This window comes from Rhipicephalus sanguineus, chromosome 6 (genome assembly GCF_013339695.2).
Source record: "Rhipicephalus sanguineus isolate Rsan-2018 chromosome 6, BIME_Rsan_1.4, whole genome shotgun sequence".
Lineage (NCBI taxonomy): Eukaryota > Metazoa > Arthropoda > Arachnida > Ixodida > Ixodidae > Rhipicephalus > Rhipicephalus sanguineus.
This window is the reverse complement of record NC_051181.1, coordinates 155889381-155903536: the sequence shown is the minus strand read 5'-3', so window position 1 is coordinate 155903536 and position 14156 is coordinate 155889381. Positions and strand designations below refer to the sequence as shown.

The following is a 14156-nucleotide window of genomic DNA, read 5'->3' as shown; positions in this document are numbered from 1 at the left end:
GGATTGTATAGCCTGGGATATTTTGTACCTAGGACCAAGTGTGTCCTCTAACCGTGGGTTCATGTCTCTAGGTCTCCCAATCAAAGGTTCTTGCATTGCAAAGCCCATTAGTTAAATGAAATGGGAGGTTGTTCAAATCTAGTTCACACGAAATCTTGTGGTCTCAGCCGCACTTGCTTGCTGCCTTGTGTGTGTGCAGATACCTCAACTGAAGCAGAAGGTGCAGCAAGCTCAGTGGCTGGAGGAGGTGCAGGCTACCCTGCTGCCACGGGCTCAGTCGGAGGCACAGCCAGAGGCACTGGCACAGCAGGCGGAGAGGGATCCACCAACACTAGAAGAGCTGCGCCGCCTACTTGAGGCTGGTGTCGCCATACCCCCTCACCCAGTCTCCGAGCGTGCCTTGGCTGAACTGCAAGGTCTCTTGACGGCATCCGAACGGTGGGAGGAGCGCGCAAAAACTTGCCTGCAGGCACAGCCACGCCAGACGCTGGCTGCCTGCGAGGCCCTGGCCGAGGAAGGAGTCGCCATTCCTGTCCATTTGCCGAGCCTCGCCGCCCTAAAGGACGCCATTCGCAGGGCGAAGGAGTGGGGTGCCCGCGCCGAAGCCCTTCAGGTACCAGCTACCAGTACCGCTTCACTTCAGGTACCGGTGAATAGCCTTATGGTGGCATTCACATCGGTGTGTTGCAGGGTCGGTGTGACCAGATTAGTCACGAATTCTTTTTCGTTTGAAATAGCACCATTTCACCTCATTTGCTCATGGCGAGATCTTTCAGTTCTGCAACTGCAGTTACGAAGCTATTGAGCCAGTTAGTGGCATGGAAGCAGCAAGTCAAAATGTACTTTACGTAATTGACGTGGCAGTGTGGGGTGAATAGATACAAACAGCACTAGTCATAAGAAATTTCAATGCTGTGAAGGGGTACGTTGCACATGCCATTGTAAACATCAGCCGCTACGAGACCAAGCTGCAGTCAGCTCTGTTACCTCTGTCAATCGCTAGTATGAATGCTACCTAACCATGACTGTGGTTAAAGTAGGCATGAGAATGTGTAAATGTACTGCTTTCACAAGACATGGCTTCATTCTGCACTATTCAGAAGTGTTTTTATAATGGCTTGAATACAGCTAGAGCTTGTTCAGTCCAAATTTCATTAGACTGAAACAGGAGCCTTATCTAAGTATCAAATCATTGTAGGAGAAAGGAATCATTAGAAGTAAATACTAATGAGCAAGTCGTGATCAACTTGCTCGTGAAGTGAGGTGATAAACCTGAAAAAGCGATGAGACATTGGCTTCAGGTTTAATTTCATTGTGTACTTTTGTCCGTAAGTGGCTGAAGTGAGACCAGCTGCAACATTATCCTCTGGTTTTACAGGGCACTGAGTCCAAGTACCCATACATAGAGACGCTGGAGAACCTGTTGCAGAAGGGCCGGCCAATCCCAGTGTGCCTGGAGCAGCTGCCCCAGCTGGAGTCTCAGGTGGCAGCGGCCAAGGCCTGGAAGGAGCGCACAGCGCGCACGTTCCTCAAGAAGAACTCTGCCTACTCCTTGCTTGAGGCATGTACTGTATTGGTCGTGCAACGCTCCTGTACTATCAGTACACTATTCAAGGGGCCCTGCAACACTTCTTGAACATGGTCAGAAAACGCTGCCGATCAGTAGTCGAGGCTCCTGAGAATATGCGAGCCAAACAGAGTGCAGCACACGGCCTAGAATTTACGATGAATTCTTAATTTACAATAATGTCGGCTAGAAATCGCTTGCTCTTCTTTCGACAAATGGTCCCATAAACCCAAAGTCCACGGTCATTGGCTTTGGCTGACGTGAGCATCGCGAGCTGCATAGTTACAGCTCGCTCGCGGTCACACTGAAAGTAAGCTGCGTGTTCGAAGCAAAAAAAAAAAAAAAGAGAGAGAAATGCTCAAGATCATGAGGTGCGCTGACAAATGGACTTGCCCCCTCGTCATCCCTCCTTGTGTAGCTTTCAGCATGCTGGCTGGTATGAAAGGCGAGAGAAATTGCTTATTAAAGCATGCAACAAATCCCTGAACTCCTCCTGTACTTGATGGATTCTAAACAAGTTTGCGGCAGTCAATTGAGGCAATAAACTCCTTTAATGAAGCCATTCGAGGATTACTTGGAAAGTGTTGTAGGGCCCCTTTAAAGGTGAAAGCCTAGTAGATGCCTCATCAAACGCGAAAAGTGACCGTTGGTGTCAACACGAGTGACGTGAAAAATCATCACCCTGTGATGTCACCATATGACGTCATCACGACGTCACAGATCGCCAATATTTGGGATGTCATCGTCGCTTGGTCAAAGGTGGACCAAACCCTGAGGCACTGAAAAAGCACATTGAGTGCAAAAAGTACGGGTGTGCGAATATTTGAAATTTCGAATATTTTTCTAATAGTGTTTGCTATTTGATTCAATTCGCACTGGAATTTTACTATTCAAACTATTCGAACTTCCCAAAAACAAATACAGTCAACGCCCGATTGAAAGTGACCCTTCAGATTTTCAATATGCTTCACCTAATCACACCCCGGTAACACGGCAAAGCTGCCTTTCAAGCTCCGTTACAGTCGAACTTTGCTAAGACATAGTCGACGTCCGAGTGGAACTAAGTGGTTCCTAGATCTTCGATATGCTTCACCTCATCAAATCCCGGTATTGAGGAAAAGCTGCCTTTGAAGCTCCGCTACAATTGCAAATGTATTAATCGAGAAAACGCTGGTTTCGACATCGAGATGAAAGATGTGGAAGAGTTGGGGGCTCAGTGCTGTTTTGGGCCTTAAATTTGGGCAGGAAGTCCGAAAAATCGGACGCCGAAGCTTTTTAGCATCCAAAATTTCAGATGTTCTTATATATCGACGTCTACAAGGCAGATTTGGAACTCCGGACTTGAAGGGAGCACACCCTTGTCCGCCACAACAGTTGGGCTTCCACAGAAGTTGAAAGAGGAGGAGAGGCTGAGGAAATGGCATCTTTGCCTATCACGTGTAAAGTGTTGTCGGCAACACTTTGGTTGCACCATATCATGTACATAAATAGAATTCGGCCTCTACATTGCCCCATTCTTGATAAGACAATATGAAACACCACCCCGCCAGTGCTTCATCAACCTAGCGAAAAGAAACGCTTTCATGTTGCTATCTCGTAAGAATATGCTTAGGGATCCTCTCCAACCTTTTTTTAATGCAGTTTAGCTTCGAAGTATTCGGAAAATATTCTAGAAATATTCGAAAAATATTCGATTCGATTCGCACTCACACTTCAATATTCGAATTCGCTTTGCACCCAAAATTTTGCTATTCGCACAGCTCTAGCAAAAATGCCCCCACTTCCCCGAAGGGAATCGTGAGGAAATGCGAATGCATTTCTTGCGCCGAGAGTACACGGCGTAGTAATCGCTTCACTCCATTTATATATACGTGCGAGCGAGCGGACGGGAGAGTGGGGCGCAGGGAGGAGAGAGCGAACGGCGAGAGAAGGAGCGGCGAAGCACTGCACCTACCTTCTCCTACACTCTCTCCACACACGCGGGAGCTCCGCCGAGCTCCCGCGATGCGAGCGCCCTCACACGCCAGAGCACGCTCCTCCTCTCCACTCACTCTCCGCTACTCCACCCGCACCACCTGCTCCGGTTGCTAGGGGCGAGGATAAGCGCGCACACCCGCAGCTGTTGCTATGGGAGAGGGAGTGAGAGCGGAGAGATAACACCTTCCGGTGCGCGGACACCGACAGACGCCCGACATGCCCCGACTAAATGCATTCGCATTTAATAGCTTTCTTTGAGGGGGGGGGGGTATTAAAACAATCGACTGAGAAGGAAAAGAAGACGAAGACAGCGTTCGCATTCAAGTAGTCGTAGGCAAATCCATAAAAGACCGTGCGACTTTTTTACATGATGCCCTCATTCAAGTTGACATGGAATGCAAGAACATGTTTGTACTATGGTTTTGGGGCATGTTGTAAAGCTGAGGGGATTGATGTTATTCTGAAGCCTTGCATCCTGAGGTTCCTCAACACACTGGAACGTTTGGGATGATAAACCCAATATTTTTACAGGTTAATTATGATGACCCGTTGTACTGTGTCAGTAGCTCTGGCATTCCCTTCCTAGCACAAAGTAACAGGATCCTATTCCCGAACCACTTGACTGGAAACAGACTTTCTCAACTGGAAACAGACTCTGTCCAACTGTCAACTCTTCCTCTGCACACACAACATTATCCCTCAACTTTCAACAGAAGTCCATTATAAAGTTTACGACACTGTGGTGAAAATTTTGGTGCGTGTTGCAGGTGTTGTCACCTCGCCGGGACATTGGCATCTATCAGGTCACCGCACGAGGCAAGAAGAAGCGCCTGCGTGATGGGCCGCCGCTGCCAGACAAGGAGGAGCCGCCAGAGATCAAAACTGAAGACACCAAGGATCCGGCCATCGTTGTAAGTCTCGGAAAAAGCAACTGCGCATTGTCATGTCTAATGCTTTTGCACTTATTCTTGCGCCTAAAGAGATAGTAATTACAGAAGCGTTGACAGTGGAGCCTGTTGGTACATTTCACTATTTTTAAAAGAAAGGCGCAATTTGGACACCATTAAAGTAAGACAATAAGAGGAGCGCGCCCTTACCAAATAGTTGGTATTGGCACTGATCTTGTTGTCTTACTTTCGTGGTGTCTAAAATAGCGGCTTCTTTCAAGATGCCTCACCAACTAGCCCTTCAAAAGTTCTTCTAAGGTACATTTCACTGTTTGTTCTGAGAAGCGCTAGACTGTAAAATGTAAAGTTCGTTACTATGTACTGAGATTCTGACGTAACTGCTTTTGGGGCGAAGGGTAGTTATGTCAAAGCTTGCGTTATTCCATGAAGAATATTATGACCGTGTTCTATATGGCCAAGCTGAAACTCTTTATGTGAGCCCTATGCGAGTGCACTTTGATGTGACATTTTCGTTTCTTTCTTTCTCTAAAACAAGAATTGGTATCTGAAAGGGTTAACCCCTTGAGGGTTTATGCTGTACATGTACGACATAGCCTGTACGTTTAAAATGCGTGCCTTTTTTGATAATTTCTCTTTGGCATGTGCTGCCACACTTCGGGAATACGAGGAATTTTTTTCATGTGCCAGTGTCTCTCCATTGTTTTTTTTTTAGGGGCGAAGCTCCTTAAGGCGGCACCCTTTCGTCCCTCGTAGTTGTCGTAGTCGTAGTGCGTAACCAGTCGTAACGCTAGTACCAGATCTTGACCTCCAAGGTGGTGCCGGTGGGAGATTTTTCCTGTGCGTTGTTGAACAATAAAAAATTTGCAGCGTGCGCGTTAACTAAAAGCCGAATTCTTCTGTCTCTCATTCCCCATTAGCAGCCATTGGCATGTTCCAGTAGGAAACGTTAGTAGAAGTAGAAGTGTAAGTGTTAGCTAAAAGCCGACTTCTTCTGTCTCTCATTCCCATTAGCAGCCATTGTTTACCTCCAAGGTAGTGCCTGGTGAGATTTCTCCTGTGTGTGACTAAACAATAAAAATTTTGTTCAAAACGCCGTTGATTGATGAGATAAACCAACGAAAGACGCCAGATGTTTTCTAAAGCAATGGTTTTCTAAACAATGAAAATTCACAGCGTACATGTAAAATTAAAGTGATCTGCAAGTCGTCATAACTCATCGAACCTTTAGTATAAACGCGCCCGATCTCACGTCGGTGATGATGTACTGGGCAGAATTCACGGAAGATTCACGGTTTACCGATGAACCTCCGCAGCTTCACCCACTCATCGTCATTCACTCCGTGGATATGCTGTGATTTTTTTTTCTTTCCAAAGCGGCACTCTGGCTTTCATTCGCTCATCTGAGTGCACGCAGTTCGGCCTGTTTTGTGTGTCTTTTTCATGCGCCGATGTCTCTCCAATGTCTCTCCAATGTTGTTTTTTTTTTTGCTTTCTAAAGCGGCGCACTAACTTTCGCTTGTGCATCTGAGCACGCGCGCGGTACGGCTGGTTTCGGTTTCGTCCTTCGGCGGTTATCGCTTCTCGTGCCCGCTGAAGGCTGTCTGGTTTCTAATCTCTCAAAGGGTGACCGCTTGTTACTCTCTCGTTTATTGCTCCCCGGGGCATGATTCCGGGGCACAGTTACATCTGTTTCCATGCAGTGCTAAATTACACAAACCATGCCGCCATGGTTGCATTTCCTGTTTCGGGGTCTCAGAAAAACTAACTCCATCTCGTTGGCGATAAGACGAAGGATTATTGTAGCTTTTTCACTTGTTTTGCTTTCTGGACGGGCGCACAACCATACAGTTTTCTCCCGTGCGCTCACTCACGCAGTTCACTTATGCTATGGAAGTGCGCTGGTTGGCCTGCTGCTACAGTCAAATCTCGTTACAACGAACACCACATTAACGAACATTTCAAGTTAACGAACTTTTAAGAAATCCCGTGCCGACTGCTCATAGTTTCAATGTAAAAATATTTCACTACTACGAACTTCAGAATAACGAACATTTCAGAATAACGACCGTTATTTAATTCCCGTGTAATCTTAACAACACCTCAGTACTACGAACTTATATCCCGAAATGCGAGGATTCTTCGATTTCAGTGTATCGGTCATGGCAGTCGGAGCTGTAAGGTAGCAGACGACGCAGCGCGAAGAGCGGATGCCCTCCCGCTAAAACCTGAGATGGCACGGGAGGAGAAAGTCTCGGGCGGAGAACTTTTTTTTTTTTCCCTTCATTGCGGAATGGTTGCGGAGGGCGACAACGCATCAGGTTTTGTAAAGCCCCAACTGCATGCATAGCACGCGGCTTACGAGCGAAGGCGGCTGCGACAAACGGGCTCCGTCGCGCTGCTCGATTGAAAACTATTGCGCGCACGCAGGCAAATTACGAAAAAGAATTACAGAGTAGATGAATGACAACATGCCAAATTTATTAATGTCTTGTTTGAGATAAAGATGCCATAAAAGCGTTTCGGGACTTCCTTTTTTCGCAATCTTATGTTTAACCGCGGCAGTAGTATCTGCTGTGATCCCATGGGGCGCCCGGAAGCGTACGCTGCCTACGCTACGTCGCACTTTGCAAACTGCGTTATGTTGGGGTTAGTCCACGAGGCGCATCTCGACAACGTTTCCTCTTGCTGTCATAGAACGTTTAAGAAAAGCCGCAGCGCCTCACATCGTTGCTTCGCAGGGAGAAGGGCTACCTCACACGACGACGATGTTGACATTGCAGCAAGCTACCACCGAAACATCAAAACGAACCGTCGATCATAAATAACGACAAAATACGGCCGCTGCCTCGCTCTCCGCGTGAGATGGGGCTGTAAAGAAGGTAGTCTATAACTTGCATTCCTTGAAGTACGCGCCGATTGGAAGCATCACGAGCAAATTGCAACCGAAGCAAGGGTCAGAGATGCTGCCATGTTGTTGGATATCGTCATGCTCACTTCCGGGCGACAAGCAATGTTTTCTGGCTTTCCAGAAACCTGGGATGCCTTTCGTGCTTTTCGCGCTTGGCCAGTGGTCAGAACGACGGTCCGCTCGCGTTATCAGCGCGATCAGCCAGCCGTGTGGAATCGGAAATAGCATCGTTTCGCGATTGCACCCCTGCGACAAGCGACGGCGATGGATGGCCCTCCGCGACAGCAAATCCTGTCGGCCGTCGCTCAAAACTCGCGTGCATGCAGTTGGGCCTTAAAGGATTGCAGCGATGACATGGACGACGATGTCACGGTAACACCCGAAGATCGCGACGAGTCCGTGTCGGCCACAGATGCGTTGGACTGCTTGAGGAAACTCCGCATATTCATAGAAAAAAGCGGAACAGCGACCGAAGCGGCGGATAAAAATGCGGACGGTCTAGAATCGTTCGTGACGCAGAGTTTGTGCTGCACCCATCAAAAAATGATCACGGACTATTTCAAATAAACGTGCCTTGTCTGACGTTCACGTGTGCATTGTTGTGAGAAACGAGTTCAAGGACGTACCGTTGCAAAGGTAGGACGTTTGCGTTACTGAAATTCTATTGTTATGGTAAATTTTTGGGCTTTCACTATAACGACCTTTCAGAATAACGAACATTTTTCCGCGGTCCCCTGAAGTTCGTTATACCGAGATTTCACTGTAGTGAGTTGAGTGGCAATTCTTCCGATGTGGACTATTTCTCAAGTGTATTTTTGTGAAAGGGTACAGCGCATATAGACAGGGACGAAGGAAGAACACACAGGGGCAGTGTTCAGTGCAGTGGTTGGTGATCAGGAAAGAAAAGGACAAGCTGACCCGAGAAGTAATAGAAGCTTACGAAATTGATCGTCACAAAGGAGACTGCGTGCTATCAAAAAAGGAGATAGAATTTTTAATGTTGATAAGCCATAGCCAGAGTGCGAAATGATGAGTGTTGTATTCTAACTGTTTTTTGGCGCTTGGCCTAAAAGCGCTGTCATTGGCTTGTGAAGCCCATATAAGTTGGCTCGGTCAGAAATAAAGTATCAGTTGTAGTTCAGCGTCATGTCTTGTGTGTTCTTCCTTCGTTCCCGTCTATGTGCGCTGTAACCTTTCATGATGCAGTACCAACTAGCCCACCAAGCCATCCTCGTGTATTTTTGTATGTCTGTAAGCTATGTTTAACACACACATAATTTTTATTTATAAAAAATTGTACAAGTGTTTTTTTTAGAATTTTGTTTGATGTTGCTCACAAGTAAACCATGTGTATATAGCAACAAAAATGATTTTTTTTGTCACTTTACAGTCATGCAAAAAAATTTAAGACAATTTTTTTGTTACATAGAATCGCCTGAAGAATTTAATTCAGCAATAAAAAAATGCACATTTTTTAGTGCATTTCGCGAAAAAATTTAACCCTCAAGGGGCTAACAATATTGCGTCCGCATTTGGTCTAATAACGCAGGTGGCTGCTTTCAAAGAGTCTGTTGCACAAGAGCTGGAGAGCATGAAGCAGCTGCGGGCGCACAACTTGCGCAAGCGCCTTGAGGACACCGGCCAGGCACGCTACTGCACCTGTCACAACTTATTCGGTGGCCACATGTTGCAGTGCGAGCTCTGCAAGGACTGGTTCCATGGTGATTATGCTGATTTTTTATTTTCCTTCTCCTTGCATCGATGGGAGTTGGCTGTGTGCAAATTGAATGTCTTGTCTTTTCATTCAAGTATGAAGATATAATTTCTTATAACCTCATTAATGGGAAAGTTGCAAGTGGTTTGGCATAGCTGAAATTTGTACTTGCTGGAAGCCAGAAAATAGTTTAAAACCAGCTTGACTTTATCACACATGTCAAAGCTCTTTGCTCAGTGTTTTCCATCGTCCTGAACCATGTGCAATGACACCGAGCACTGCATCCGATTTCAGAGGCCATGCGGGCATAGACTCTAAAGATATTCAGAATGCTCACCCTGATTTCAGGGTCCGTGCACTGGTCTCTGAAAGGTTCTACACTACTACCTTGAGAGTCATGCTCTTGGTGCATTTGATATGCAAAGTTTTATGCATGCTTACGTAATGAGCCCCTTGCAGTCTGTGCCACCGCCAAGTTCCAGTGCTTGTGCGCAGCCAAAAACAAACTGCAGTGAAGACGTGTATGTGTCTCTAAGAAATAACTTTTTAATTGCCAAAAGTTAACCTCGAGTTCGTTTCTATGTCTACAGTTGAACTGTTCAATCATTAGGGTCCTAAATATGAACGATTGGCAATACAGTAGAACCCCGCTGTTACGTTCCTCACTGCTGCGTTTTCCCGGCTGTTACGTCGCTTTCCGCCGGTCCCGGCATAGCTCCCATAGGATACAATGTATTGGGAACCCCGCTGTTACGTCGTAACTGTCGGACCGTTCCCGTATGATACGTCGCGAAGTGCGCTCGGAGCCGACCGAGTGACTACCAAAGAGAGCCGCCATGGTGCATTTTCACGCAGCCTGGCCTCGTTTGACCGTAATATTAGCCGCATGAGAGGCGCAAGCAACAGAATCTTTCAATTGATGCAAACAAAAGCATGGCCTTCGAGATTCAAATTGCAAAGAGGGCGTCTATGACGTAACTGCTCGCGAAAGCAAGGCCTTCGAGATTGGCATTTACTATTGACAAAAGCATAGCCTTTGAGATTTGCATTGCACAAACATGGCGTGTATGACGTAACTGCTTGCAAAAGCAAGGCCTTCGAGATTGGCATTCACTTCTGCCATCGCGTTGGCGTAGACTCATCATCATCGTTATTTGTCGGAGAGCGGGAGGAGTTCGAGCTGGTTGGAGCTCGCATGGTCGTGCGTGCGGTTCGCGGTCGGACTCGCTGCGCCGGTCGTGATTGCGTGTGCTTAGTTCTTTCATGCCTACAGCTTTTGGTGTTAAAAAATCACATACGTTGATTACATTTCTGTGGATAAGGCCGTCGTAAGCTCCGCGTTTCTATCCATCGACTAGATCGCGGCTGAGCGCGCCAATTTTCGTGCTGCTCGTAAGAATTGAAATAAAATTCTGTACCAATAAATATTTTGCCGTTTTTCCTGTTTTTCGGCTCTTACGTTTCCCGTCTCTTACGTTTATTTCCTACGGTCCCTTCAAAAACGTATCAGCGGGGTTCTACTGTAATAAAATGCTGGTTAGACAGATGCCGAGTCTGTTGGTACAGAGCTCTACACACTTAGCAAGAAAGCTAGAGCGGGACGCTCCAAACTGCATGGGCAGTGTCTATTGATGACACTTGGTTTGAGATAGCCCAAATGTGAGCATGCACGGCCGCCAATGATTGATAATACTCTGTTCTGAGCCATCACAAGCCACATGTTATCTGTTGATGCTGCCCGTACAGTCTGGAGTGCGCCGCTTCAGTGTTTTAGGCAAATGTGTCGAACACTGTTATAATTCTCCGAGTTGTGCTCCAAAATGACAAGTATGCTCACCCGGCACGACACCTCTTACCTCTGCAGCTAGTTGCGTGCCGACACCCAAGGCGAGGGGTGCGGCCAAGTCTGGCAACTCTGGGGGAAGCAGCAGTCCCGGAGGTGCGGCTGGCTCGTCGTCACCAGGATCATCCGTCTTCTCTGTTGCCTCGGCCAAGGAGAGCAAGTTCTTATGCCCCGCGTGCCTGCGGTCGCGGCGGCCTCGGCTCGAGACCATCCTGTCGTTGTTAGTGTCACTGCAGAAGCTGCCCGTGCGCCTGCCCGAAGGGGAGGCGCTGCAGTGTCTCACCGAGCGAGCCATGTCTTGGCAGGTAACGGGCGTGTTCTAGACCATAGAGTTTGATACGAAAACAAATTACTGAAGTCTGTTACGACCCAAGGAAAAAAAATGTCAGCTCTGCCCTCAGCCATCGCTGTCCCTCCCACAGAGAATTTGCATAAATGCATCATCCAATAGCGCTTGCGCATTTTCGTGACGTCAAGCACGTCTTGAGTGATTCAGATAGTTGACTTTTCCATAGGGGTGTGCGAATATTCGAAATTTCGAATATTTTTCTAATAGTGTTTGCTATTTGATTCGATTCGCACTGGAATTTTACTATTCGAACTATTCGAACTTCCTAAAAACAAATAGAGTAGAGCTGTGCGAATAGCAAAATTTTGGGTGCGAAGCGAATTCGAATAATAAAAATTGAGTGCGAATCGAATCGAATAATTTCGAATAATTTTCGAATATTTCTCAAACATTTTTCGAATAATTCGAAGTGAAATTACAGAAAAAGTTGCAGAGAATCCCTAAGTATGTTCTTGTGAGATAGCAACATGAAAGTGTTTCTTTTCGCTAGGTTGATGAAGCGCTGGTGAGGTCATATTTCATAGTTGTCTTTCTTATCAAGAGTGAGGCAATGTAGAGGCCGAATTGTATTTATGTACATGATTTGGTGCAACCAAAGTGCTGCCGACAACACTTTACACGTGATAGGCAGAGATGCCATTTCCTCGGCCTCTCTTCCTCTTTCAACTTCTGTTTTTCAGGTTCAAAACGGCATTAATTGAGCCCCCAACTCTGCCACATCTTTCATCTCCATATTGGAACCAGCGTTTTCTTGAGTTAATACATTTGCGACCGTAGCGGAGCTTGAAAGGCAGCTTTGCCGCAATACGGGGGTGTGAGGAGGTGAAGCATATTGAAAATCTAGGGACCACTTCCAAACGGACGTTGACTGTCTCTTGGCTAAGTTCGACCGTAACGGACCTTGAAAGGCAGCTTTGCCGCAATACGGGGGTGTGAGGAGGTGAAGCATATTGAAAATCTAGGGACCACTTTCAATCGGACGTTGTCTCTTGCCTAAGTTCGACCGTAACGGAGCTTGAAAGGCGGCTTTGCCGCAATACGGGGGTGTGATGAGGTGAAGCATATTGAAATATCTAGGGACCACTTCCAATCGGACGTTGTCTCTTGCCGAGATTCGACCTTAACGGAGCTTGAAAGGCAGCTTTGCCGCAATACGAGTGTAATGAGGTGAAGCATATTGAAAATCTGAAGGAGTCACTTTCAACTGGACGTTGACTGCATTTGTCTTTGGGAAATTCGAATAGTTCGAATAGTAAAATTTCAGTGCGAATCGAATCGAATAGCAAACACTATTCGAAAAATATTCGAAATTTCGAATATTCGCACACCCCTAAAATAGAGTTAACGTCTGATTGAAAGTGACCCCTTCAGATTTTCGATATGCTTCACCTCATTACACTCTCATATTTGTAATAGTGTTGTAGTAGCATGTAGTGTTGACAACACTATAAGCAATGTAGTGTTGACAACACTACAAGCAATGTAGTGTCGTCAACACTACATTGCTATCGTAGCACAATTGACACAAGTGCCATGCCACTGTTGTTTGTAGACAGACGAATACATCTGGCACGATTTTGTGAAATCTCGTGGAAGTACCTCTGTAAGTGATTGAGAATACGGCACTGGAGCAGTCCATTGTTAAAGGACAAATGAGCGTAGAGCATGTGGCAATTTTTTTTCCTCTGGAAAGTACCCAATTGTTGTGGCTTAAATGAGTTGTGGTTGGTGGCTCTGGGATCTTTCTAAGATTTGTTTTGAATTGATGCTGCTTTCAGCGTCTTCTTGCAGCTAGAATGCGAGCAAAAGAAGAGAAGGCCTTTAACTAAGTTTTTTCCTTTTTAGGGACCTGCAGAAATGTTGTGAGATTAGTCATTGCGCACTAATAGAAAGTGAAACGTTGTAAGGCATTTGGAGCTGTACATAGAGAACCAAACAGGTGCAGGCACTTTGAATGGGCTAATCTGTTGTTAAGGGGAGACGCGGGTCGAAAAGTCGTGGTTTTCCGAAAAAAATCTGGGTTTTTTTTTCGGCTGTATTGTCATCCTTGGACTATAATCTTTTATTTCTGAAAATATCAAGCTCAAATTCGCACGAGAAATTATCTAAAAAGGCTTCCAAGTGAGAAGCGGTGACGCGAGAAATGCGCAAAAGTCGCGAAAAAATGGTGTAGTTTGCGTCCTTCTGTTGCGAAAATGACGCGGTGCCCGCCATTTGCAATCCTGCTCGCATGCAGCGTAAAGCTGTCTTCTCCACAATACACCAGGGGTTAGCCTCGTATCTTCACGCAGAATAAAGAAAAAACGAGAAAAACAACGCGTACGTCGAGCGTTTTGAATTTCGCGGCACGCAGCGCGAGGCCGCCATTGGACGGCGGCGCGCTCCACCCTCTCCTCCCTCCCATCTCCCCGGCAAAAGAACGAAGCCTCAAACACCGCGACCGAGTTGTTCTGCGTTTCTTCTGTATTTTCGTGCCATGGGAAGCCCTGAAAAGCGCAGTTCTGATGTTCGAAAGTTCAGGACTCGCCACAAGTATCGAGGGAAACGGCTTCGGACGCTTCCCAAAGCGACAGCGATGGACGATGCCCCCGACGCTCCGATATCGGATAGGCCTAACGCCGACACCGAACCCCGCGACAGTGGTTGTGAAATTGACGCTGCGGTGGAATTTATCAGTGCATCCCAAAAGAGGATTGGATTCTTTGAGAGTGAGCCTAGACTTGTAGGTGCTCCTACTGTCAACACGATGCTTTGCGAAATCGGCGCGCTCACGGCACTTGCGGCGGGTTCGGCATGCCACCCTTGCCGCGAACGGAAGCTCGGCGTCCGAGAGGCGGCTGGAAAGCGCAGACTTTCGGCATTCCTCGAACTGTGTTGTGAAAATTCCGAT

The 14156-nt window shown here is 46.8% G+C and overlaps 1 protein-coding gene across 5 annotated transcripts in view; it reads left to right on the top strand.

Moving 5' to 3' along the window:
- LOC119396840 (lysine-specific demethylase 5A) overlaps positions 1-14156 on the top strand; it is a 56736-nt gene that overhangs the window by 27673 nt on the left and 14907 nt on the right. For all 5 annotated transcript variants that reach the window (XM_049417256.1, XM_049417253.1, XM_049417254.1 and 2 more), the window contains 5 exons: positions 200-613; positions 1379-1561; positions 4312-4455; positions 8910-9081; positions 10939-11222. In XM_049417256.1, the coding sequence (XP_049273213.1) occupies positions 200-613; positions 1379-1561; positions 4312-4455; positions 8910-9081; positions 10939-11222 (1197 nt within the window). The remainder of the gene's footprint in view (positions 1-199; positions 614-1378; positions 1562-4311; positions 4456-8909; positions 9082-10938; positions 11223-14156) is intronic.